This window comes from Lampris incognitus, chromosome 13 (genome assembly GCF_029633865.1).
Source record: "Lampris incognitus isolate fLamInc1 chromosome 13, fLamInc1.hap2, whole genome shotgun sequence".
Lineage (NCBI taxonomy): Eukaryota > Metazoa > Chordata > Actinopteri > Lampriformes > Lampridae > Lampris > Lampris incognitus.
The window spans coordinates 40713509-40740892 of record NC_079223.1 but is presented as its reverse complement, the minus strand read 5'-3'; the positions used below and the strand labels follow the sequence as shown (position 1 = coordinate 40740892).

The 27384-nt window shown below is 45.8% G+C and overlaps 3 protein-coding genes across 3 annotated transcripts in view; all 3 read left to right on the top strand.

Annotated features, from left to right (window-relative positions):
• The window catches only part of LOC130122535 (kinase non-catalytic C-lobe domain-containing protein 1), a 62267-nt gene extending 41915 nt beyond the window's left edge, over positions 1-20352 (top strand). The window contains exons 18-30 of the mRNA XM_056291465.1: positions 746-839; positions 1028-1125; positions 1233-1417; positions 5650-5760; positions 6655-6802; positions 7085-7240; positions 9915-10103; positions 10445-10527; positions 10885-11038; positions 12178-12300; positions 12698-12757; positions 17383-17540; positions 18994-20352. Coding sequence (XP_056147440.1) covers positions 746-839; positions 1028-1125; positions 1233-1417; positions 5650-5760; positions 6655-6802; positions 7085-7240; positions 9915-10103; positions 10445-10527; positions 10885-11038; positions 12178-12300; positions 12698-12757; positions 17383-17540; positions 18994-19222 — 1788 coding nt within the window. The 3' untranslated portion in view covers positions 19223-20352. The remainder of the gene's footprint in view (positions 1-745; positions 840-1027; positions 1126-1232; positions 1418-5649; positions 5761-6654; positions 6803-7084; positions 7241-9914; positions 10104-10444; positions 10528-10884; positions 11039-12177; positions 12301-12697; positions 12758-17382; positions 17541-18993) is intronic.
• A 2121-nt stretch (positions 20353-22473) lies between these two features.
• On the top strand, positions 22474-23530 carry vox (ventral homeobox). The gene is made up of 3 exons (XM_056291464.1): positions 22474-22747; positions 22909-23144; positions 23240-23530. Exons 1-3 carry the CDS (start codon positions 22474-22476, stop codon positions 23528-23530), a joined length of 801 nt encoding a protein of 266 aa, XP_056147439.1.
• Positions 23531-25576: 2046 nt separating this feature from the next.
• On the top strand, positions 25577-26601 carry vent (ventral expressed homeobox). The gene is made up of 3 exons (XM_056291463.1): positions 25577-25748; positions 25921-26123; positions 26362-26601. The coding sequence occupies exons 1-3, from the start codon at positions 25577-25579 to the stop codon at positions 26599-26601; spliced, it is 615 nt and encodes a 204-aa protein (XP_056147438.1).
• The last annotated feature ends 783 nt before the right edge of the window (positions 26602-27384 follow it).

Sequence of the window (27384 nt, the reverse complement as noted above, 5' to 3'; positions counted from 1 at the left end):
CTATTTAGTAAATGTTATCCTTGCAAGGAGGAACGGACTGGATTTCACCGTGAAGTCGTTGGTTCTTTAAAAGCAACGGACAGTTTTGAATCATGTCGTTGAGCATTATAACTGGTAGATTGGTTTTGAGATATTGTTGAAGATTATTTTAATTGTAAACTGGTGGTTGAAAAGACAGCACTGCCTCGTATCTTCACAGTTTTAATGACATTCTTTCATGTTGTGCTTTATCATGTCGCTGATTATTTTAACAGAGCTCCGGTTTCTAGTTTTACTCCATTCTTTGCCTCATAGACCTTAATGTGTAACGCCAGGAACTGGATTCATAGATTTTACAAAGTAGGGCATGATCAGGCTTTGGGGTAAAAGGAAAGAGGAAGTGTGTGGGACTTTAAGGTGATTTGTACATTATTTTCTCCAAATGTGATTTGAATATTAATATTTTGAACTTAGCCCTTGGCAGAAGAGGTTATTATCATTTGTAAAAGAATACTAATGAAGCGTGTTTGTGTGTGTGCACTTTGATGGTGCCACAGTAGTTTTTTTTTTTCTGAGCTCCTTCAGAGGGCTTGTTTAACAGCCAAGAACACAGTAATCCCGATCTGTTTGGATGAGACGCCATGCTTATTTCCCTTTGCTTTTTATTGGCACGGTGTGGAAAGCACAATTGCTACCATGCTACCAGAGTCTTGATGCATGAAAAGATGGGCGTTTTGAATGACTTTGTGTGATTTCTCTTGCACAGGAGCTACAACAGCAGGTGACAATTGAGACGAGGAACCTGAAAACAACCCGTAATTTCTACCAGAAGCTCCTGCAACAAGAGAGAAAAAACAAAGGTTGTGTTTTCTGTTTTGCATTACTATCGGGGTCGAGTGAAAACAAAATGCACACTTTTGGTTACATCATGGCTCATAAAAAAACGTTATATAGATAATTGACATATTGGTCTCATGTTATCATCCAAAATGGTTTCATATTCAAAATATATATTATTTTGATTTCTTATTCATCAATATCGAAAAAGGTTCTGAGAACAAACCGATGCTGGCCAAGCTCAAGTCCCAGCTTGAAGAACTAAAGTCTAAATTGGAGTTCCTGGATTCTGTGAAGAAATATCTCGAGGTGCCGACTCAAACTTTTATATTTCTCTGCACTATCATCTTCTGGTCATGTAATTCTAATTCACCTGGCTTGTCTGTGCTGTGTAATGACTCATTGTATTTGTCTAGATATTGAGTATGGACCAGTGGGGTTTAGATGTGTCCCTGCTGCCCTCGTTGGTGGCATCTGGTCCCAGTTCTTTGCACCTGCAAGCCACTGAGGATCCGGTCGTGCTGAGCTTTGGGACCAGCAAAGGGAAGAGCTGCTTGCAATCTGGGTCTCCGCTAGGTCTTATGGCTTACCTCTACGCCAGGTATTTACCATGAGTATTCATTAGTAACATTTTCATGTTAAGCGTTGTTTTCTGTTTAGGGCTCTTACAGTCTTACAGTTTTCTCCTGGAGGCCAATGGAAGCCAGGCTTCCCCTGCTTTTTCAGACTCTAGTTATCATTTTAATAAAAACACTTCGTTTAGCAATTTCTGTAGTTCTTCTGTGCTGTTCCGCCATCTCTTACCCATTTCTCATTGAGTATTTTGCGAGTGAAACAGCGCCCCTCTGAATGTTAACATGTGGCGAGTGTCAGTCAATCTGTGTGGTGAAACACTGTATTGCATTCCTACTGTAGAGGTAGTCATGTCAAATCCGCAAGGAGGCCATGCCGGAGTTGGTTTCCCATGGTGGAAAAAAAATGGAGGATTAACCAATCAGATGAGCAGGGACGGCTGATATAAATGGTAGCTAACAGGGCTAAGCTCTCCTTATCTTTTACAATAAAGTTGAGAAAATTATTGTTAAAAAAAACTTGGAATGGATTGGTTTAAATTTTGGTGCAACCTAGGGCAACAACAGTACCAAATAGTCACAAGAAAAAACACAGCGTATATCTAAATGGACTTACTTTTTATGGCCCAAACACAGTAGCATCAGCTTCCTTTTATTTTCATAGTAAGTGAGTGACAGGCGTCGAGGCTCGATTTACTGATCATTTGGGCTAAATTCATTCAGTCCTCAGGCTGCTGACTGTTGACAAATGACAGCGGGTGTACAGAGTAACAGTACGTACAGTGCTACTTGTGGGAGAGTGGTGAGGAGAAGGTGAACACGGTTGGAGGCAGAAATGGCATCTGAATCAGAGAGCGAAATTGGAAATAAAAATGAGGACAAAAGAGGGTTTGAAAATATGAAAAGGAAGAAGAATATATCAAATTAATTAAGCAATTCTAGTCAGTCATTGAGAACAGAGGAGACGTATCTCGTTGGGATGAAAGCCGTGACAAGAGAAGATGGGATGATTTTCAAGGACCCACATTATATTGGAAAGTTTTTAGGGGAAATACTTGGAGATGTACGGTCGATCAGGATAAGTAGAAGTGGCATGGATATCATGGATTGTATCTCAAAGCATTAGAGGGGTAGAGCCCTTAGGTGTTAGGAAGGTATCTGTGTGGCTCACTTCCCGCTCGGATTAAAATCAAAGAAGAAGGGAGTGATAAGTGGCGTGCCACTGTCCATAGAGCCTGAGTCATTTCGGGATGTTGTCTTTGAAATATACTGAGGGCCAGCGCAGAGCGCACCAACTTTTGTACTGTGACGGCACAGCTATTAGAGAGAGAATTTTTCACATCAGTTACGCTGTGAGTTTGGATGATTTTGTACTTATTTTCTCCACAACCATCAGGCGACCTCCGGAAATTATCCCATGACCCCTTTCGGGGTCCCGACCCCCAGGTTGAGAAACAATGTTGTAGAGCACTTGCTTTATAACAAGGTACATAGTGTCATTGCGGTAACTTGGTATCTCGGATTAGATGCTGCTGTTGCTGCAGCGTTAGCCTACCCACCCAATAAAACCACCACTGCCCAACTGTCATCAGACAGGACTACGCCAAGGGAAGCCAGCCGCCTTTTGGCCTAACGCCAATCAAATCAGCATGTTATCAACGCCATTGAAATGAGAAAAAAAGACGGAAGATTTAACTGTTAGCTGTTTTTTGTATTGATATCACCATTAGCAAATAGTGGTGTGCAGTTATGGAGGGAGGAGATGTGGAGTTTTTAGTCAAAAACAGCATTACCAAACTTACCACTGCAGCAGCAATTTAAAATTAATGAGACTGACGGCAGGCCAACGCCAAAACTGACTTACTGACCACTTCCCCGCCATGAAAGACAGAAGAATGGCCTTCTTCTTCTTCAAATAGAATGAGTGAAACACACACCCCCTTCTCTCTGTCTGCCTTTTACTGTTGTAGGAACTGCCCATGTAGCTATGTATGCAATTTGTGATGTGGTTATATTGCTTAGATGTATTTTGTGTGTTGCTTGACTGGATTTGGCTTGCATGTGTTAATCAGTCCACTGTAGTAGTTGTAAATATCAATTCAAATGTTGTATAGCTTTGTAAAATCCATTACTAAACACCTGGCCTGGCGGCCTGTCCAGGGTGTCTCCCCGCCTGCCGCCCAATGACTGATGGGATAGGCTGCAGCATCCCGCGACCCTAAGTAGAATAAGCAGCTTGGATGATGGATGAATGGATGTAGTAGTTGTTTTATTGCGGTTGTTTACACACAGAAAATAATCACCACAGACAGCACCAATAGGGCCAGGTTACCTGTTTGGATGAGATGATGATTATTTATCTCTGCAGGTCTGGTACTTGGTTGTTAGTCTTGTAGGTCATGTTGTATAATGGGCAAGTGGCTTAGTTTTAAATGATAGGCATGGAAAGTTTTTGTGTATGTCAAGCACATACAACAGGGTTTGTAAGTCACGTGTTTGATAGATGTAGCCTACGGATACTTTATGATGTGAACGTAACACTTTACACGTCACCTGATTGCGTTTGTGAATGAATGCTTATTTTATTCATTATCGAATCTGCACTGTGCATCTGAGTAACTGGGTAATATTGCATAGCCTACATGTTGTACAGCAAGTAGGTAAATATAACTAGCGTGTGCAAGTCCTGCATCTGTATGATACAATTTTGTGTAAAAGGATACCGGGCGCTCTAATAGCTCATCGTGTTACATTATGTTGGCTGTTAAAGGGGCAGCCTGCTCCTGTCAATTAAGACCCCACCCCCAAGGACATAGATTAGAGGTCTTGTCTCACTTGATTTACTCAAAAAAACTAAACTCTCCATGCCACTGAGCTCTTACTAAGAGTTTTTTGCTGATTATTTGTCAGTCTCAATTTAATTCTGACGCCATTATTTGACCAACGTAACCAAATGAGACCTCCGGTGAGAAGATTAAATACTGCGGTGTTATGAGTCCAAATGCTTTGGGCCTCCGGGTAGCGTGGCGGTCTATTCCGTTGCCTACCAACACGAGGATCGCCGGTTGGAATCCCCATGTTACCTCCGGCTTGGTCGTGCATCCCTGCAGACACAATTGGCCGTGTCTGCGAGTGGGAAGCCGGATATGGGTATGTGTCCTGGTCGCTGCACTAGTTCCTCCTCTAGTCGGTCCGGGTGCCTGTTCGGGGGGGGGGGGGGGTAGCGTGATCTTCCCACGCGCTACGTCCCCCTGGTGAAATGCCTCACTGTCAGGTGAAAAGAAGCGGCTGGGGACTCCACGTGTATCGGAGAAGGCACGTGGTAGTCTGCAGCCCTCCCCGGATCGGCAGAGGGGGTGGAGCAGCGACTGGGACGGCTTGGAAAATATGGTTATTGGCCAAGTACAATTTTGAGAAGAGGGGGGAAAAAAATTAAAAACAAAGTAGTCCAAATGCTTGACTCCAGGTCGGCTTCCCAACGACATCTTAATCTAATCTTAATCTTAATGATTTACAGCACACAGATGGGACACACAGCCACAACTAGAAATATGTGACCACATTCCTGTATATCTTGCAAACTTGTTTTTTTTTTTTCAAAACGCCACTACGTCTCTTGCTCTTCTCTTCAGAGGCTGAATGTAGGTCTTTGCGACAAGAGGCAACGCTTATGTGAACTGGAGTCGTTCCTCCGTGAAACACTACGGCTTTTGTCCTCGGGGACGCACCAAAGTCTGCAAAAAATGAAAAACCCCTCATAGCAGCGTTGAATAAATCACATGTTCCACCAACGACACCATTGCTAACAATACTGTATATCCCTTGTGATTTGCTCTCCATTGGGGTTTTTTTTTTTTTTTATCATTTCACCACCCGTCTGTTTTTGATGTGTCCAACAAAGTGGTTTTGCTGGGAATCGGGCCAAAATATCCCCCAAATTAGGGCAAAACCTCTTGGATTTTGTATCACCACTACTACACAGTGCTACATGAAGATGTTTCTAGTGTCAGATCTGTGTTATTATCCACAACAGTATTCACAAGTGAAACAAGTCCGGGATTAATGCGGTCCAACAGATTTATTGATCTCCTGTAATTTGCTTTCACATAACAAGCGATGTCCTGTTGACCTTGTCATGTGACACGTTTCTGCGTCCCTTTATTTGTGAGTGTTTTTCACCAGGCGGTCTTTCGAGACACTGTGTCTGCCATTGTTAGTGAAATGATGTGATTGATTTCCCCTATCTTCTTGTTTATTTCAGGAACGCCGTGCTGGAGGGCTACATCCAGCAGTTCCTGTACACCTATCGCTACTTCTGCACTTCTCAGCAGTTTCTGCAGTTTGTGATGGACATGTTTCATAGTGTCGCGAGGTAAATATACCTCTCACGATTTCACGAAGCAGTATCAGGGTTCCCACGTGTTCCTGGAAAACCTGAAAAAATGTATGGACTTGTTTTCCTGCCATGGAAAACACCTGGAAATTGATGAAACTGATCGGATGTCCCGGATATATTATTGGGCTCATGGAAAGTTCAGTTAGATTATAAGATTGTGTTTTTGCCTGCTGAGATTGTGTATTTTTCCGTGTGATTTCTAGCAGAAATCCTTTCCTCTTAGCCAAGATCTTTTTGTCCGCCGAGATTGCACATCAAGCGCTTGATGTTTTTGGGACAGTATGTTCAGTGACCAGATAAAAGTTACACAATCCAGTCAGAGACTGTTGTTCAACCCCCCCACAGATGTGGGTTTTGTATGCTCCGGGGTCAAACGTCACAACCGTGCACCCGCAGGAACATAAACCAAATTCAGTGTCTTTGTTCGTGACTCTGGGATCTACAAAAAAACCTTGTGTCCTGATGAACTGGTTCAACTTTCTGGGATTTGCGTACCTGGGTTAGTGTGCATGCATGAAGAAATGTTACTAATGGCGATATTTCAGTAAAACTCAGTGATCAAATGATGACTGGTTGAGGAATGGTTGTGTGTATGTGTGTGTGTGTGTGTGTGTGTCAGTCCATCCATATGATTATTTAGACCTTCCGTATATCCAAGCAAATTGGAAAATGTTATTGATAGGTCCTCAGAAGTAATTTCCTAAAGAGCGCGAACCTGGAATATCTACATTACAAAGAAGTCCCATTTGAAATGGATGGTTTAACTCTGAAGCCGAGTATCTTCATATGTGTTTAGATTGCATCCGTAAAAGCCACATAAAGGCATGCGGTGCGCCTAATATGAGCCCTCCTATTCGTTTTCCATGCCAGAGGAGGTCCTGACATGTCCGAAAACAACACCAAGATCTTCCATCGCAGCCTGGACCTGTTTGAGGCTTGGGTAACAGACTGCAAGTTGGTAGACTTCACAGCAAAGTCCAGCCTTGTGAGCACGCTGGAGAGCTTCCTGAAGAATGAGGTCAGTCAATCATTCAGCTCATCAGCAGGTTTTGTTAGCTGGATATGAAATGTTTATCATTGCAGTTCAGTCAGTGGTTGAATGTCCAATTGATATCAAGTTAAATCTATAAACTTATTCATAAACTAATGTACATTTGTTTACAGTTTATTTTGAGGTCTCTCCATCATCCACTCCTGACACAGGGAGCGCTGGGTGATGGGTAGTCATCTTAAGCACAGTCTAAACCCCGTATTGTTTTTGTTTTGTTTGGTTGTTTGTTTGTTTTTCGTTTGTGTACAGGTAATTCCGCTGGACAGCCGAGGGGAGGCCCTTCTCGCCACCCTGCACAGCTCACCGAGTAAGAGACGGAGCCAGGGGAGTGGAAGTCCGATCAGCCTCGAGACAAGTGATGAATCTTTGTCGGTGTATTCGTCTATGGAGGATCCTGGAGGAAAGGTCAGGATGATAATCCGGTTGTTTGTTTTATGGCTGCAGTCAATATGAAGTCGTTTTCAAATGTAAATATTGTCAGAATTATTTTTCCAGCACTGCTGGTGGTTTTCCCTGTTTACATGTACAGTTTATATTTGTAAGATTTACAGATAGCCTTGTCTTTTGCCTCTTTCTCTACTCGAGTAGAATGACTCTTATTTTGTCATCTGTAAAAGCCTTACTTTATTCTTTATTTGTTTAGTCATTTGGCACTCTCAGTTTTACACAACTGTACAACTGACTACTGAGTTCATCCTCTTCGCTGACTGAACAAAGCTGTCTTATTTCTACATGTTTTTCAATATGTTTTTATTTATGGAATTCCCTCTTCAGTCAACTGTCTGCTGTGACCAAGTCACAGACACACTCCTCATGACTGGTGCACTCGCACCCTTAACACTAGAGCGACCGGGATTTCACTCCCACCTAAACGACCATGGGCGGTCAAAATGACGGCCAGTTTTTAAACTCTATATTCTGCCAAGATAAATACCCAATTGAGATATTAATGCATTACATATGTTAGTATGTCTGTTAGGAAACGACTGACACCAAAATTAACATTTTAACAACTTTAATACAGGTGGTGTAGCGGGCTAAGCGTCAGCTTTGTGTCGATGCTGTTGCCCACTGGGGACCGGGGTTCGCACCCCAGTCTCGTCAGATCCAACTATGGCCAGAGTCGATGAAGCAGCAATAATTGGCAACGCTGTCTTCGGGAGGGGGGGCGGAATCGGCTTGTGTTCATCACATGAATGTGTCTCTGGGTGTGTCAGAAAAAGCAGTGGTTCGGCCTGGATTCGCCCTGTCACGGAAGTGGTGAGGCGTCTCCTTCGAGACTGCCGGTGTGGGTTCCATTTCTGCTCGGGTACAGTATTGACTTGCGGTCCTTCGACTACATATGACATCATGGATTATGTCGCTGGCTAGCATTGTTTAACGCTAGCTTTATAGTTATTTAGCTGTGTGTATTTTTGCAATCCACATTGACATAGAGTTAGTTAGTAAAGGTGCGAAGGCCCGAGCTGCATCTAAGGAGTGAGGCCGCAGGCTCAGGATGAGCTAACACACGTGAGGGCCGAAGGCCCGAGCTGCGTCTAACGTCAATCTACTGTTTCTCACTGTTCCTAAACTGAACTAGCCCCTACCCAATCATAATGCATGAAGTAGTGATGTCATCTGTAGTTGCAGGACCCCGAGCACATCCGGTAAGGCGAGTAGATCAAGTACACACACTGGCTGGAGAGATGCAGTTGGCGAATGCATACAGTATGAGAGAGGGTGTTTGAACTAGAATAGGGAGCGATTGGCCACTAAATTGGGAGAAAAAGGGAAAAATCAGAAATAAATTTATAAAAAAAACAAAACAACTTTAATACTGTTTTTCAAACAATTTAAAATGGCCACTGTCCAACACCTGTAAATACAGCAACGCCTCGGTGGTAGTCATGGTGCATCTGAAACAGCGTTTGTAACCAGACATGTTGGAAATGTTCAAAAATCAAGTTTAGACTATTCCTCTGCACTGGACAACACTAGTGTGTTTCTAGGGCAGAGTGATAAACTTCGCAAAGGAAACGACGCGACGTCGTAAATAGTGACATGACGCGCACAATCACGCGCAAGTTATGAGCTGTCGTTTTGACCGCTCATGGTCGTTTTAGGCAGATCTTATCATAACTTTTTTGTGCAATTGATCTAAAAGTAATTTTAATGCAAATATATGCAATTTTAGGACCATTCAGGGAGCGGCAGGTCTGTATCTTTTTTTTTCCACCAAGTTATTAAACTTTGAAAATCTAAAACGGTAAAAATGATGGCCGTGGTCATTCTAGAGTTAAAAGCGTCCTACTTGAGATTGATACAGCACTCTGACGGCTTTCATTCCAACCGTCGTCGTTTGATAATGTTTCTGTAAATGTTACGAGGTTGCAAGTCAGCAAATCGCTGTTACAGCTTTTATGAAATATTGACTTCAGCTCACACTCACACATGAGCCTGACACATAAAATTGAGGGAGCGTTTATGGGTTTGATGTGAATGGGGTTTTATGGATTTCATAACACCTTACAGGTCTTTATTGCGTTATTATGAGTCCCACGGCACTTCTAGGCAAGACACGCCCTGCGGAGCATCCAGGCGCTAGGATTCTGGGAAGACCCACCCCTACTCTGCCTCTGATTAGCTAACCTGAACCCTAACCCCACCCTAACCCTAACCTTAACCAACCCAACCAATAGAGGCAACGAGTACTGGCCAATCTTGCCAATCCTAGCACTTGAATGCTACGCATGGCGTGTCTTGCCTAGAAGTACAGTGGGGTTCATAATAATTGACTGAATGAACACCAGGGGACCTGAAATTATTTGTTGGTATTTTTAACCAGCTGTTTTAAACATAAAATAGAACAGAGACTTTCAAGCTAGTTTGGGAGTCATATGGAGTCTTTTGCATCACTACTGAAGACCTTTAGCATCCAATGGTTTTGAGGTTTTAGCACAAGATGCTGGTATAGTTGCAGCTTCCACCACTGTCCATCTTTTCCCGCAGTCTGTATCTTTATGCATACCACAACATGGTTTTGCAGCACTGTGAGATTCAAGGATGCCATCTTCATCTTTGTCCTCTGGCTTTTCAGTGGAAGATCTCGACGGTGGTGGAGCCCACGGCAGCCATGCCCAGAGAGAAGGCTTTCTCCATTGCTGCCGCCCTGCCCGTGCCCTGTGACATCTCTGGCATCTGTCTGCGTAACGAGGAGCGTCTCCCCTTCAGCCAGAGTGACTACACTGCACAACACAGTGCCCAGCAACTCACCCTGCTGCAGCAGGTACTCACACCCGCATGTTTCCTTGTGTGCATTTTACAGTGTTTGGTGAAGCCAAAGGCAAATTAGCACAATGAGACGATAAAGTTTTCGTCTTCATATATCCGAGCATACACAGGCACGTACATGCACATGCCTATTCGCATGCATTGTGCAATTTTGCTCTGGTCCACGCTCATGCCTCACATTGCTGATACTGCTGTTGTTGTCACAGTTCAACACTAGAGGGAGACATTCCTCCATGAGTGTAGCGTGAGATTGATCCATACAATTACCTTTCAAACATTTAAACTGAGTAAACCCCTTGATTTCATTGTGTTAAATTTGTGATTTGTATGATACAGGAAATGTTCCTAGACTGCCATCCAGTTCACTTCCTATATTCTAGAATACAAGGACTTCGAGAGAAGGGTTCAAGCCAAAACATGTGAGTATAACCTGCTTGCTTTCAGGTCAGTTTCTTTATTTGTATAGCCTGCTTGCCGTTCAAATGGTTTTACAGACGTTCATCTTTGGAGTTTTGAATGGTAGAGCACGTTACATAGTGTCTACTGTCCATAATTTGCCTGTCATAACCCCTTTGCAGAACACGTGTGGCTCTGTCGTGTTTGTGCCATGGGTGTCATTACACTGTGGACTACTAACATGTTAACTTCAGTTGTTCAAAAGAATTGCCGTGTTTAAACATAGAAAAAAAAATAATACAGCAAACTGTAAGTCACCTATGCTAAAGTGATTTGGAATATTTGGATGGTTCAGTAAATCTGTAAATCGTCTCCTTTAGGAATGTGACTCCTCACCTGCCACCAGCAGAGGGGAGCAGTCTCTTGGTATGTGAGGAGGCTCCGACCGACAACGTCCTCCAGCAGCTGCTCGCTTATGCTGAAAATGTCACCAACTGGATCTCTGCTGAAATAGTTCTGTGTGACTCCGCAAAGGTGAGAAGAGATTTGAATGGATGAAAGCTGTTTCCTCAGGTAACACTCAGCATTAAAAAAGGAGTTAGATGCTACCTTTCCACCCTTTACCCTTAATTTCTCACTTTCCCTTCTTATTACACCTGTGTTTTTTTTTTCATTCCTAAGAGGTGTTTATCTATTCTCTGGTGTCTCTGTTGAATGCTTTATAAGCCTAAATACACTTTCACAGGGAGCAGAAGATAAAAAGAAAAGTGTCATTGGGGTCTTATGAAATTGATAGGTTTATGAATTTATTCGATCATCTTTTATCTATTACATTAGCTTATGCATTTTATATCTATATATATAAAGCGAGAGTGTGTGTTTGCTTAAAACTCCAGAAATACTCATTGTAGAACAAAAAGAAAGGTATCTTTTGAATCAGCACTTTCCAAGGATTGCACAGTTTGAAAAATTTTTCAAAAACCAAGTAAAAAATTTGATTTATTTGCGAAATTGAGTTTATTTTGTGGCAATTTGCGGTGCCGGCGGCAGCCGATTTGCAACGATTAATACACACATTGGCAAAGATGCTTGATGAATGCATTGAAAATTATGACATTTGATCATTTTTGTTAATAAGATTTGTTTATTCGACATTCCTTTATCATATGTGTCATATCATAAATTATCCTATATTTCATCATCGCTTATATCGTAAAGATCCAATCGTGTTGATTGCTTTGGTGAGAACATTTTCCCCAGGCAACGCCGGGCACCTCTGCTAGTTATTAGATAAAATTCATTTATTTTTTACATGCAAATTACTTTTTTAAAAGTAATCGGTCATTAAATAATATTGATGAAAATATTACTTTTAAACAAAATGTTATCATTAGTAGTATGAACTTAAAACACTTGACTCATTACATACTTCATTTTCACACAAGACATGGTTTACAGTGAATTCAGCCATTGCTGTTATGGGCACCATCCAAATCACCATAAAAATCTGTTTTATTCAGCGAGACATTTTAACGCAATCGGAGTTTGATTTAATGGGCCGCTCACACGAGACGCCTTAAAAGTCACATAGCATTTCCGTTGCAAACGGATGTTTGTGTTTGTCGTCATAAACTGATTTTTTGTTTTGTCAAAGGTTTGGTCTTCTTTTGCAGATGCAAGCGGCTTTGCTGACCAAGTTTCTGCTGATTGGCAAACACTGCTACGAGACTAGGAACTTTGCCACTGCCATGCAGGTCCTCCGAGGCCTGGAGAACGTGATTGTCAGGCAATTACCAGTAAGCTCCATCTAACAAATTACTTCTCGCACATATTTCAAATATCTGTCGTGGCTCAGATGCCCTTAAATTATATGTTATCTTCAGCTGTGATGGGGCTGTGATGCTGTTTAATTACTTTTACAAATGAGAGCCACATTAACATTAATGAATTCCATCAAGACGTGGAAGGTAAGAGCACCAGAAGGTATTCTACAAAGAAGAGGGAAAAAAAGAAGAAGAAGAAGAAGAAGAAGAAGGCGGGGGGATGTAAGGTGCCATGTAAATAAGGGAAATATCATTATTTTCCCTTCGACTGCAAGTTATATTCGCTGACGTTGATGTGTTATAATTGTGTGTTATAATTGGCCTTTATTTTGCTGCGATGAAATAAATCTTTCAACTTTCTCATCAACAGGCTTGGAAACATCTGTCTACAAAGGTGTGCGAGATCCTAGAAGAGCTTCGAGCCGTGGAGGTCTGTGTGTCATGGGAATTTTGAATATGTGTGTGTGTGTGCATGCACGTCTGCTTGCACCTTATGTCTCGAGTTTTTGCACATGATTTGCATGTGCCTGTTTACCTCTACTCGAGTTCGTATATACACATACATGCATGCTCTTTTGATTGTCTTTGAGTGTGCGTGTAGGTGTGTGAGTGTGCATGTGCATGCATCCATGCATTCCTGTGGCACACGTTCATTTATAACTGAACTGAGCCTCTAGGACTGACTGTATGATATAATGAGACACCGGGCAGTAGGGCAAACACCCCAGTAGAATAACAGGTTGGTGCAGCTCCACCGTGTGACATTTTTACATCACTCCATAGATCTAAAACTCACACGTGGAAACAACAAAACTAGAAAACACCACTTTTATTATTACCAACACAAAATATCCCCTTTATGAGCTACATCCAGCAGGTTGTTCCCCTTTTTATTTGCAGAGCAGCCTGGATTCACAGGGGGTAGTAGTAATGTTTCACAGGCCTCTTGATCCGGGCTGATTATGATGCCTCAGGCAGCCCCTGCAGTATTATTTGTAGCAATAACATAGAAACGCTTTGCAGAAACACTTGAATATTTTATACAACTTTTAGTTTTACTTTACATCATTTTTGAGTACTTAACTAGCCAGCTGTTAGTGCTATCTGCAATGTCATCTAAAATATTAAGCCAACTCAGCTAATTGTTACTTATTTAAACAACGGGGCTTCAATAGCACAATAAATGCTTAGTAATAATTATGATAATAAATATTTACTGAAAATAAAAACGAAGTATGGCCATTTCATACACAATGGCAATAAAAGCAGTGCCTTTTTAACTAATGTGGTATTCTGACAGGTGACTTTGCTTTAACTTGGAAATATTTCCAGAACAATTTCCATCGTTGCTCAAAGGTGCTCTGCTTAATTTACATATTGGAAATGTACAGAACAAAACTAAAGTCACTGTGATGGTCCTGCAATCATCCTGAGACAATGCTCGCTCTGTGAAAAACACGTCAACTGTTGCCATGCTAATTTCGGGCGGAACGGTGGCCCAGCAGTTAGTGCTGTCGCCTCACAGCAAGAAGGTCCTGGGTTCGAACCCCAGGGTTGTCCAACCTTGAGGGGTCATCCCAGGTCACCCTCTGTGTGGAGTTTGCATGTTCTCCCCATGTCTGCGGTGGGTTTTCTCCGGGTGCTCCGGTTTTCCCCAAAGACATGCATTTTAAGGTTAATACTCCGGTCTGTGCCCCTGAGCAAGGCAAAGTAAAGAAGAAGTGGAGTTGGTCCCCGGGTGCTGCAGCTGCCCACTGCTCCTAGCTATACAGATCACAGCTAGGATGGGTTAATTTGCGGTAACTGAATTTCCCCAAGAGGATTAATAGAGGAATCTTATTTACTTACTTTATTTCATCCAGGATTAAACGCTGTGAAACACACAGCATAATTTAATTGTTCTTGACTGTATATGTTTATTTGACTTGAGTTGAGTCATTAAAAAAAGAAGAAAAGAGAACAGAAAGAGAACAGAAAATACATATTTTATTTTGTTACCTTTCAAACGTGACTGCTGGGTTTGTGTCTCATTTCAGCTTTGCTGCCGGTACCCATTTTCTCCCAAGCCACCTAGAACTTCTGAGACTCTGGTCCACATTGAAACTGATTATTCTGCTCTTATTTGTAATACAGAGAGGATTGATAAGAACTGGTAGTAACCCATATATCTTTGCCCAGTACCATAGCTAGGCATGCTGGTTGTTACAGAAAATGTGAAAACGACATTAATAAGAGGCTAAACTAAACTAATTAACATTAATTAACCACATTAATAAGAGGCTAAATGCCTCTTCTTAATGTCGTTTTCACCCACAAGAATGCTGCTGGCTGACTGGATTTTTCCGTCGTAATCACATTTTTCACATATTAGACGTCGAAGAAGGTTGAATCAGTTTATCTGGATACGTTTATTAAGAGACACGTTTCGTCACTCATCTAAGTGCCCTCTTCAGTCTATGGGCCGTTTACACGGCAACGTTTTCAGCATAAAATGGTGAAGTATTGTTGCGTTTTGGCGGTTCGTTCACACGACAACGGCGTTTCGGGGGCCTGAAAACTCAAACTTTTGAAACCTGATTCAAAGACAGTCGAATCAGTTCAGCTGGACACAATGTCTTCATGCATGCTCAGATGAACTGATTCAACCTTCTTTGATCTGGACACAATGTTTATTGAGAGAAACATTTCATCTCTCATCTAAGTGACCTCTTCGGTCTAAACTGACTGCAGGTGTCCCCACCCTTATAAACAATACATAATGAACGAAACCAACGACCAGTTTCATATGCAAATATGGGTGTGACCTTTAGAGTTTCAATGGCCATGCCATTTAGCTACATTTACACAACAACGGTCTTGCTAAAAATGGCCAAGTTTTTCCTTTCCGCTTTCAGGCGACATCGTTTCGAATACGATCCATGTGCACACGGATCCGCAAAAAAATGACTGACAGCGCTGTAGTATACATGCCAGGCCAGTAGTTGGCGGTGAAACTTTGTAGTAGAGAGCCCTTCCGGTGGACCTCAATAACACCACGCGCCTGCGCACAAACGCTTTCTTCTCAGCGTTTTCTCAGAGTTCAACGTTTTGCTAGTTTCCACGGCGACGCCGGAGTTGCGTTTTCAGAAGAGTTCACCCCTGGAACCCGGTTTCAGAAGTTTGCGTTTTCAGGCCCCCAAAACGCCGTTGTCATGTGAACGAACGGCCAAAACTACAAAAGACTCACTGACCTTTAGTCAAGCGGTTAGTGATGTCGCCTTGTGGTGCAGTACACCTTGGATCGAATCCCGCACCGGGTGAGAAAATAGCTTGCTACGGACAGAAGAAGCCATTTAGGGGAGTGATGAAACGTATCTGTCAATAAACATCGTATCCAGATGACTTGATTCAACCTTCTTTGAAACCGGTCGTTGGTTTTGGTCATTATGCAGCTGTATTGTTTATAAGGGTGGGGATACCTGCAGTCAGCCGAGACTGAAGAGGTCACTTAGATGAGTGATGAAACGTTTCTCCCAGTTCATCTGGATACATGAGCTGATTCGTCCTTCTTTGATTTTCTTACCTGGAGCATGCATAAAGACCTTTAATAGACATCATATTTATTATTTTTTCTAATAAATATGTAATTTATTTATTACATATTTATTAGACATCATAGTGTGTGAACAACCCTGCAGGGTGACCATTTTCTGAGATGGTGAAATTGAAAGATCTTACACCATCTAGCATATGACTTTAGAAATTCCCTAAATATATAATATATTTTAACCCCCCCCCCCTTCCCTATCTGCATGTTTTATCAACTGAATTAAAACCACATGGCTCGCTGGCCAGTGAATGATGAGGAGGTGACAAGGAGGTGTAAATGAGGAAATGCACCAGGGGGGAAAAAGCGGTCACTAATGCCCCTTTTCCACTACATGGTACTGGCTCGACTCGACTCGCAGTGTCGTTTTCCATTACCGTAACCGTGCGACCTCAGTGCCGCTGGTCTGCATTGATTTTGATCCCCGCTCCAGTTTTTGTGGAACCTCGACAAAGGTGGTACCAGAAAAGTAGTAACAGTTACCAAAATGCCGGTACTTTCCAGTAATGGAAAACGAAAAAGTCGGGTGGAGTTGAGCCGGTGCCACGTAGTGGAAAAAGGAGCATTAGGGTTGCTCCCCGAAAAACTCCTTCTCAGAAATGTTATGTCAAGAATGAGATGCACTACTTCACAATCAATGGTCATATTTTCATAGAATTTTTGGGCTTGAAAATATTCAGTGTTGGAATTTCGGCCAGGCGGCTGTATTATGCATGCTTATTATGTAAACATCCAACTGTTCATTTACATTGCAATTATCTAAATTCTCTACTTGAGTTCAAGCTAAAATCCTGTGGTTTCTGTTTATTTTGATGACATAGACGGTAATTACATTGCGTGTTTGACCACTCGAAATCCCCGAGATACATTCAACACAGAACCGAGTCCCCAGTGCTATTGTATCGGCACTTTTTCTTCTGCTGAGTAAATAAAACCAGGTTGAACCTGAATTTTAATTTTTAATATTGTAGTATCTGTCAGTAAGAATCTCCTACAAGCTTGGTCTCCTGTTCATGCTTGACGGCCAGAACAGATTTACTGGGTCTTCAGACTCATCGCTACCGGCCCTTTTTGTCTGCATTTGGATGCTGTGGTGAAGATGTCAGATGCCACGCAGGGTGTGAGAGCTCTACCCAGCAGTAGCAGTTGAAATTAGCAACTGCAGATGTGTTAATGATGTGGGTAAATTAGCTTTTGTCTTCAATGTGGTGGCAATAAAATGTATTGCAGAGCACATTCCCGAGGTTTCTTGTCATCCCCCCCCAAAAGGTTTTGTTCTGAGTTTTCTCTCATTTGAATCAAGGGCCTAAGGTAAGAAGGTGTCATCCATTGTCCTATACCTGGTTTTCGTTGTGTGGATATGAAACTGTAACTGATTTAGGGCTCCATGAGTCCACTTGAATTGCGTGTGAAGCGCTTGCTGTAAGTACTTCCTTATTCACAGTGTGATTGAATTGCTCTCTGCATAGGTGTTTCTGAAGAGCGACAATCTGTGTCTGATGGAGAGAGAACAAGTGAAACGAAAGCCCACCCTGCCCTCAGCACGCATTCTGGCCATGCACATCCAACAGCTGGAGATAGGAGCCTTCACCCTCACCAGTGGAGCTTACAAATGGACAAAGCTAAAGTAAGTGCATGTGGCATAAAGCTGCTGGGTCTGTAATGGGTAGTGAGGGGATACCGTATTGGATTTAATGAATGCTTGCTGTCGGCATTGACTGGTTAGCTCTCAGACACCAGAGTCTGGGGCATCCGGGTGGTGTGGCGGTCTATTCCGTTACCTACCAATATGGGGCTCGCCGGTTCGAACCCCCGTGTTAACTCCGGCTTGGTCGGACGTCCCTACAGGCACAATTGGCCGTGTCTGCGGGTGGGAAGCCGGGTGTAGGTATGTGCCCTGGTCACTGCACTAGCGCCTCCTCTGGTCGGCTGGGGCACCTGTTTGGGGGGGGGGGGTAGTGTGATCTTCCCACGTGCTGCATCCCCCCGGTGAAACTCCTCACTGTCAGGTGAAAAGTGAACGGCAACTCCACATGTATCGGGGGAGGCATGTGGTAGTCTGCAGCCCTCGCCGGATCAGCAGAGGGGGTGGATTAGTGACTGGGATGGCTCGGAATAGTGGGGTAATTGGCCAAGTACAATTGGGGAGAACAAAGGGGGAAAAGGCCACAGGAAAAAAAAACCCCAGTCTACTGTTAAGCTGTTTGTAGTTACAATGGGCCTGTTTCAATTAAAGAGGAAGAAAATGTGACACGAGGAGCCCACAAACCAACGCCTTAACATACCCTCAGTACTTCCTCTACCATCCGAGTCAAGTTCCTGTACCGTAGTCAGTAATGCTGACTTGGGTGTGTAGAGGATGGTACGACGACAGGTGTTGGAATCTTTAGTGTGTAAACTTTAATCTCATTTTCACTTAAACTAACGCGGCGTCTGCCCTCGTGGGTGCACCAGATATCAATCTGACGCCGCCCGACCAGCAACATTAACTGATCGTTAGCTTTCCCCCCATGCCCCAAGTCCCCAACCGTGTCAAAGTCGGCCAAGTTGCAAGGAGGACATATTTTCCTGCGTCCTTCTCTTTTCACTCCAATATGTCTGACCAGATGCCGAGGTCATGGCAAGTGGCAGTAGGATGGTAATGGCACAGCTGTTGAAATTTGGGTTGTAATAGCGTCGCCAACACTGCACCAGATGGCGCCCGTGGGACGGCGTGTGATTGGAGAAGAGATCGCGGGCCAGATGCTGGGAGGCACGTGGTTGCGGGCAGATGCCGGGGTCTGCAGGAGCGGCAGGGAGAAAAGGGGGATGGGGGGCACAGCTGGTTATTCGAGGCCCAGGGTTACCCCGCTGCTCTTCAAATCAGGTCACATGCAGCAGACGATGCTATTTAGAGGATAACGGGGGTGAAATATGAATATGCTTGAGCATTGGTTGAATTATCCAGGGCCGTCGCTTTGTGTTTTTCCATTTCTTCTTCATGCTTTACGCTCCTTTTTCTGTGTGTGCTTCCTTTCATAGTGACACTCTCTTCTCTTCTCTCTTTTTTGTTCTGTCTTCCCAACCATCCCTGGGTCAAGGAGCATAGCGAAGGTGGTTAGTCAGGTAGACGCATTCCAGGGGGCCATGTACCCCTACAGCCCTGACCGGGAGCTGCAGGCCTACCTCCGTCTGCGTATTGCCAACCTTAGCACTTCTGACATCCGCCTCCTGGCCGCGGACTGCGACGTCAACTTCCAGCCGTCCACCGAGCGGCAAAGCCGGAGGATCCAGGACACGCTGAGGAAGGTTAAGGCCACATTCCAGTGAGCCCTGGCCCGATTCACGCCCTCTGCAACCCAGAAGCCCCTCGCCACGACGCCGACGACACAAGGTCGCCCGACATTTTCCAAGCCCAGACTGAGATCCCAGGAACGAGGCATAATCCCAACATCTGGATGTTGTTCCAGTAGCACAGAAATGGGAACAAGAAATTTTGGGGTTTTTTCGTGTGTGGTATTTACCGAATTGTATTAAGGAGTTGTAAGCTACATGCAGTCGGTTTAGACTCACTGGTAAATCTAACATTGTTTTTCATTGTTCACACGGCCTCACACTATTACTGTCTTCAGATCTGCACAGCCCCCCCTGCAAACGACCACACGTAGCTTACATGCTGCACACACACCCGCATTTAAAACAACAGCGCCTCGGTATCTGTCGGGTTTGATGCTGCGACTACTCTCTCACAAGATCAAAACTAATAGTTGGTGGGGTTTTTTTTTTTTTTTTTAATCTTTAAATCATCCATAATCTGTCATTCTGAGGTTGCTTTTTCACCAGCATGTGTGACCATAACCACTGATTTCTCTCGTCATCGTAGGCTGGCGAGGTCCTCGTAACAGGCGTATCCGCCGTGAGCACAGCGGCCGTCTGACACACGGGCCAAACGCTTGTGGTTTCTGTTGAAGCGTGTTGCTATAATGCCTCACAAGGGACAAACATGAAAAGTAAAAGTACACGATTTGTTAGATCTACCAGATAGTGTTTTGTGTTTCAGCCGCAACGCTTAGACGCGTTGACAAATATGTTGTTTATATGATTGGATTTATGGGGGTATACATTGGTAGTCAAATATTTATTCGGTTTAAAGTACATATTATATGTAAAGATTTGTTTTTGTTTTTTTCTGGCTAGCGTGCTATGAAGGGCGAATGCGAGACAAAGTGATGTGTCATTACCACCTCTAATGGTTTCAGGGACGGTTTTATATGGTGTGAATAGGATGTGAAGAGTGTTATTTGAAGGAACGACTTCAAATCGGCATCTATTTTTCTATTTTATTGCCCTGTTTTTGTTTGTTTCCCCCCAGCGCTACTACCAATGACCTAAATCACGGAGATGTAATGTGCCATGCAAGAAAGATCTGTGCTTACTTGAGCCAAATAAACGAGACTTCATGAGTGCTGCTTTGTTGTTGTTGGGGGGGGGGTTGGGGGGGCGAGGGGGGGTAGGTGTCATGCAAACTATATTTTCATTAACATGACATTGTGGCTCCTTTTTTTTGGCTGGAGGTCCGAGCCTGTCTGCAGCAGAGAGAGAGGGGGGGGGGGGGAGAGGTGAGGAAACAGGCGCTGTGTGCGAAGACACACCCCCCTCCCCCCCCGCGGAGACCAGACGACTTTCATTGTTATCTAACGGGATCGGGGCGCATCTTCAAAGCCTGCGAGATAAAAGACACAAAGAAGCCATGACAGACTCTCCAGTCTCCATATATGCAGCCGGCAGACCATCGATAAAGGGGGCCCATCTAGCGCGGCCTTATCTGCCGTCGTCAGAGCTAAGCGATCTGTTTAGCTGCGTCGTCCCTGTGGCTGCGCAGTAAGTCGTCTCTGTCGGTTATGTCACATATAGAGAGAGAGAGAGAGAGAGACAGAGAGAGAGAGAGACAGAGAGAGAGAGAGAGGGTTATGTCACATATATAGAGAGAGAAGAGAGAGAGAGAGAGAGAGAGAGAGAGAGAGAGAGAGAGAGAGAGAGAAAGGCACCATGACTGGATCCTTTCCAACTGTGTCTGCTTGGCAGTATGGCGCTGCTGCGTGTGTGTGTGCGTGTGTTTGCATGGGGTTGTTGTGCGGAGCTTCCACGCAGCTTGTTTGCGGGGGATTTACATTTGAAGTGGCCGACAATCAGCCTTAATTGCGTTGCTACTGTAACACCTTTGATCTCCGGTGTTTGAACCGGGTGTGCCAAATGTTGCCTGTTGGGTAAGTGGCGCCGGCGCGCACTGGGGTATCCAAGACGCGGTGTCCCGCCCCCCCCCCGCCCCGCCCCCCCCCCCCGGGAGAATAGGTTATAATGCGCCCGCTTTTGTTCTCTTGCTTGATTGCCGGAGAGTTGGAGGCAGCCTATTGGAACTTGATTTGACGACACAGCAGAAGAGATCGAGTCGCTATTTAGGTGGCTGTGGTATCGACGCTGTGACATTTACGCCACTGTCCCTCGATCGAGTTGTCAAATAAGGGCTGAGTACTGTTGCTGAGTTTAAAAAAAATAGAAAACATGCATATGCGTGATTGTAAGGTTTGGGATGCAACTTGCACCTCGTAAACCGCTTGGCGTCTCTGCGTCAAGTGTAAGGCCCATCGGTCGTTTTGGAGGGTTAAAATGTGGCGTGGGCGGTTACAAATGAGTCCGAATCCGGAGATGTAAAGTTTTACATAAACCGGTGCTAAAGTCACGTGGGTCGTTCTTCTGCAGCGGTGGTCCCGCGCAGTTTAAAACCGCGCGCTCTGATCGTTTTCACATCCCAAGCAGATCCAACTTTGCTGCTGTCGCTGTATGTGAAAGCTGGTTATGAATCTTCATAACTGTTGTGCAATATCACACAAATTAGTCTCGTCTGTCCACCACCGGGTCCCATTTGCAGCCTTTAAAAGGCTGCAAACTTGACCAGAACAAAAAAAAATGTCTTAAGTCGGTGCCATACCCATGCGTCTGCAACAAAGAGAGCAACCTCCGCATATTAATTACAGGCCATTATAGACGACGACCTCCGACTCTGGCGACTCTAAGCCTGAGGAGCAGGATCGACCAGGACACAATCTGAATGACCTCCGCCTTCAAATACACTGTATACAAAACTGAGGAGTCTCGATCAGATAAGGGGGTCGTCAATTTGACACACTTTCATCGGGCCTATACTGTATGCACCCACATGAAAGCCTCCTCCTCCTCCTCCTCCTCCGGGACCCCACCTCTGCGCCGGGATGGATGCAGTTGTTCCCGCAGGGAGGGTCGCAGTTTCAGCCGGGCGGACTGTAAATGTTCAATGGATGAGCCGGAGGAGGATCTGGCAGACTCGCCGGCGCCGGGTCTTCACACACTCACAGGATATGTAAAGGCCTCAGTAACGAGCCATTAGCCCTAATCATGGGAATCGATCGGGCGTTAACGCGCCTTTACACATGCAAATGTCAGACGAGGAGCCAGCCTATAAAAGCCACCCTCGACTAAAAGTTGAGAGCACATCACCCCGGTGTCACTCCCCTTCGGAGGGTCCCGTTGGCTACCTGACTACCATGGCCAAACACTTCTCCGTGGACTGGCTGGCGCAGAGCCATTACAAGACCACGCTGGCGGAGGACCAGGGCGCAGCGGACGGCGCGTCGGTCCAGAGACCTCACGTCCCCTGCATGGTGCAACCTCGCGCACCCACGTCTTATTACAAGAGATACCTGCAGCCAAAGCCGAAGGCACCCGGTTCCCCTGAAGGCGCCCGCCCGGCCGAGAACGGGGGCCATCCGGAAGACGGCGTGAGCTCACCTGCGCATCCAGCCCACTGCTCCTCACCAGGTAAATACAGCGCCACGTGTGTTTGATGTGCGCGGGGTTTGCAACGTCGCTGTGTAACTGGCTCCTAACCACCCTTCTTTCTTTCCTCTTCTTCTTCTTCTTCTTCTTCTTCTTCTTCTTCTTCTTCTTCTTCTTCTTCTTCTTCTCCTTTTCTTTTTCAGTGTCAGAAATCAGCGGGTATTCATCTGGCTACGAAAGTGAGGCCGCCTCCTCGGAGTGCCTGTCTCTGGACGAGGGGTGTGAAGGGGAGAAGGACGGGGCCCACCAGCGCCGCGTGCGCACCAAGTTCACCCCGGAGCAGATCCACAAACTGGAGCGGATTTTCACCAAGCACAAATACCTGGACGCCGGGGAGAGGGCCAAGACGGCGCAGAGGCTCAACCTCTCCGAAACCCAGGTGAGGCGCGGCTCGGTTCGGAGAAGGTTGCGAAACCGGTTAGTTATCGCGAGATTTCGCTCGACTAATTTCGCTTTTCCCCCCTGCCTTTTCAGGTGAGAACTTGGTTTCAGAACAGGAGGATGAAGCTCAAACGGGAGATGCAGGACCTGCGTGCCGAGTACCTCTCCCCGGCCATCAGCCCGGTGCTGGTCCACCACGTGCCCGCCGTCCAGTACCACGGCTACGGGAGACAGCGCCTCCACTTCTCCCCGGCCGCTGCCCTGCAACCCTTCCACCCGGCCATGGTCCCGCAGGTCGCCGTGCAGCAGCAGCAGCAGCAGCAGCAGCCCGCGGTTTCTCACCAGCCCATGCATCCCATGATGCCCTACCCGCATTACTACTGAGGGCTGCCCGTCGTGACTTAACCCACCTCAAACACTTATAATTCAGATCTGAAGTGCAATCCGTAATCTGTATTTTATTTTGGGAATTTTTATCACATTTGATGTAAAACTGTACATAATATATGAGTGCCTATTGTTGAATAAAGTATTTCTTATATGACGACATGAGCAGCCCTGATTTTCTCTCACTCTCTTCGTGTTTAGACCCCATAGGTCATCATATAGGTCATAGGCATAGCAGACGGCGGTCCCATTCAGATATCGTTCAGATATGGGCGATGACGTAATCCTAATTTCAGGATTAAATGGTCATGAATGGATGATCCCGTCTCCCATTTCAGATAATCGGACGCACGGGATTACCGTGTTACGACAGCCCCGAGCTGGAGCATGCGGATCAGTGAATGGATTTGAAACTTAAAAGGCCTTATCGCGGCCCATTGTGTGGCCTCCCTGATTTGATCCCCTTGGGTTTCTGGGCTGGCGCAGCGACATCAGACGACAGGCCTGGTCAATAAACCACGCTAAATTAAATCACAGAGGACTGTGAGCTGTTAACGACAGCGGTCGGGGGGGGGGAGAACCCGGTTGAACAAGTTAGATACTGTGTCGCTGATTAACTTGGGGAACCCGAGCTCGGTGGCTTTCTTTCTAACTTTCGGCCGCGACCCCATGTCGTGCTTTCATATGCGGCAGCTAATTCTGTTTGTCTCGGCCGCTGCACTTCAAACGCGGGTTAACGGGGAGATCATGGTCAATTAGTCCAAATTAAGTCGGCCATTGATGAGTTTACACCTACCGCAGGAGCCCTCCGGCCTGGCTCCACGGAGTCTGTGTGTTGTGTGTGTGTGTGTGAGAGAGAGAGAGAGAGAGAGAGAGAGAGAGAGAGAGAGAGAGAGAGAGAGAGAGAGAGAGAGAGAGAGAGAGAGAGAGAGAGAGAGAGAGAGAGTCTCAGGTTAGAAGTCGGATTTGAGACCCTGGAATCAGACCGGACAATAACACGACCCGCCCTTTGCGGACATAATAACGTGGTCCTCCACCCAAATACACTAAGAACACCACCCGGTCTCACCAATCTACGTGCGGATAACACGACATCACGTTTAGCGTGCCATGCGTACGCCACAATCCAGATGCTACCCCGCTCCGCAGATTCAGAGGAGCCGCTGAAACACAAACGCGGTCGACGCAGCATCGCTTTTGATGTCTGTTTGTTTTATTTGTTGTTGTTTTTGTTGGAGTTTAAGCGCCTTTCTTTTTTCTTCTTCTTCTTCTTCTTCTTCTTCTTCTTTTTTTTTTTTCTTTGCAGGAAGTCCGCGGGGCCCCGCGCGGCAAATGCCTCAATTCGAATCCACAAGTGAAACAAAGATCAAACGGAGCTTTCTCGCGCTCTGCTGGCGCGTCCTGGCGGTTTATTGGTCACCTCCAGCTCGCGTCCAGCGCGCTCGCTTTTGCAGACAGCCGGGCACTTCTGTCTGCAGCCTCTTTACAGTCTCCGAGGCCCCTACAGTGCCAAGCACAGCCGGCCCTGGGCGAGACTGCGAGAGCACACTGAACCAAAGAACAGCCGCAACCTAATTTTGGGGCTTTTAAACTGCCGGCCGGGCAGCGAGTAACTCCCAGTATACGTTGCTAATGGTGTAATAGGTCATGTTCTTGCATGGATGCCATTGGCATTGTGTGCATCTGAACTCTTTTGTTTTAAATATTCAAGAGGATGTCGCCCCCGAATCCACTCCACAGGGCGGCCATTTCTCTCCCCCGACCCTCTCAGCTGACACGTCATCTGGCCGACACTCAGACTCGGAGGCGCCTGGACGTATCAAGCGGCCATGAACGTGAGAAAAACCAGGGGTTGCGGCGCCTATTAACCCCCAATTACGCTGACCATCAAGTTTTTATCGTTCCGTTGAGAGCCCGTTGCATATGCAAATAAAGGCGTGCGCCCCTCCTATATAGCCGACGTCCAAGCTGCGGGTCGGGGAGGCGCGCACTTGCACGTGTTACGCGCAACAGGTACTGAGCGTCCGCGGGCCTCCATCATCCATGGCGAACAACTTCTCCGTCGAGTGGCTGTCCAAAAGTTCTCACGCGACGCGAACGAGCGCCGAGGACGCATCACCTCGGACCAAAGTCTGTCCCGAGGCCTTTCTTCACGCGGGGATCGCAGAGATTTTAAAGCAATCCGGAGACACACAAACTCCCACCTCGCCAGACAGTAAGTTCATTTCAGACTTCCGGTGTTAGCCCTACGCGTGGAAGAACAACCTGGCTTCAATAGGAGGTCTAACCATCCACCCATCACTCAGTCAATCAATCAATCAATCATCTAATCAACCAGCCGAGCTAATCAAAGCATTACAACGACTGTCTTTCTTCGGCCTCCCCAGGTGGCTTTGGGTACACGTCGGGGTCTGAGAGTGAGGTGGGAGATGACAGCGAAGGGGAAGCCGTGAAGCAGATGAGGCGGATGAGGACCAAGTTCACCTCCGAGCAAGTCGGCAAGCTGGAGAGCACTTTCAGCAAGCACAGATACCTGGGCGCCACGCAGAGGAGGAAAATTGCCGAAAAGCTCAGCCTCTCTGAGACCCAGGTGAATGCACGCGCGCGCACACACACACACACACACACACAACATTATCAGTAGTGTGAATGTACAGTAGTGCAAGCAGTAATTTAAAAGAAGTAAAATAAAAAATGGCGCATTGGTGTGCATGAATACAGGACAGGTGTGTGATTATTGCACTGGTCGTTTCGCTGGCGGAGTCGGTCACCGCCGGCCGTGTGACGCCAGGGGGCGATGGTGGGTGAACATGTCGCACTGGTTGCAGGTGAAGACGTGGTTTCAGAACAGGAGAATGAAGCTGAAGCGCGAGGTGCAGGACCTGCGGTCCGAGCTCTGGTGGGCCCCGTCCGGTCTGCTGCTTCCGCCGCCGCCGCCGCCGCCGCCTCCTCCGCTCCTGTTTCAGCACCTCGGACCGGACGGACAGCAGCCACACGCGCGACACGCCCACCCCGTCCCGCAGATCCCTCCGCGACACGTGATGCTGCCCGCCTGCTACTACTACTGACCACCCTCTGCCCCGCCGTCCGCTTCCGACACCCGTCACTCACCCAGCTGTCAATCATGTCTAGAATCTAGATTTCTCTACTCTTGCTCTAATTTTACAAGGGCTTTTATAAACGTTGTGTTTTGATGAAGCACTATATTTTGATCCAATATGTGTCTGGTTAATTAAGACTGTCGAAATCGTAACATTATGTAAAATTGTGATTATTTTATGTCCATAATAATAATGATAATTAAAAAAAGAAAAAAAGATTCCCACTCGTCTTTTGTTTGTTTGAGGACCATAACAGAGCCGTGCATGCGGGCTGTAGTAAGCGAACCGCTGCGCACTTCCGGGTGATGCTGCAAACGGAAATATGTGGATCAAAATGGGAGTTAGCATAACTCTGCAGTGTGCAGACTAACTGTAGTGTGCAGAATAACTCTGTAGTGTGCAGAATAACTGCAGTGTGTAGCATAACTCTGTAGTGTGTTGATGCTTCGGGATAATGGTTTTGGTGGTGTCCTTAGCGCGACAAAGACAACAAATGCAACAAAATCGCACCACGTTTGTAAGGACGGAAGTCGTGTCGTGCCATTTATTACCGCTCGTGAGCGCAACAGGCTACTCGGGTTGTTGAGAGAGATGTGCTGTAGGCTATTTAATCACAAATATGACACGTTTTAAAGATGTTGCGCGAGCGAAACAGGCAGGAATGAGACCAGGGCCGTATTTTGTGCAGGGCTTGCAGAATGCGCGCATCTGTCTGTGCAACGTGTCCGGACGCCTGCAGCTGCTGCAGGC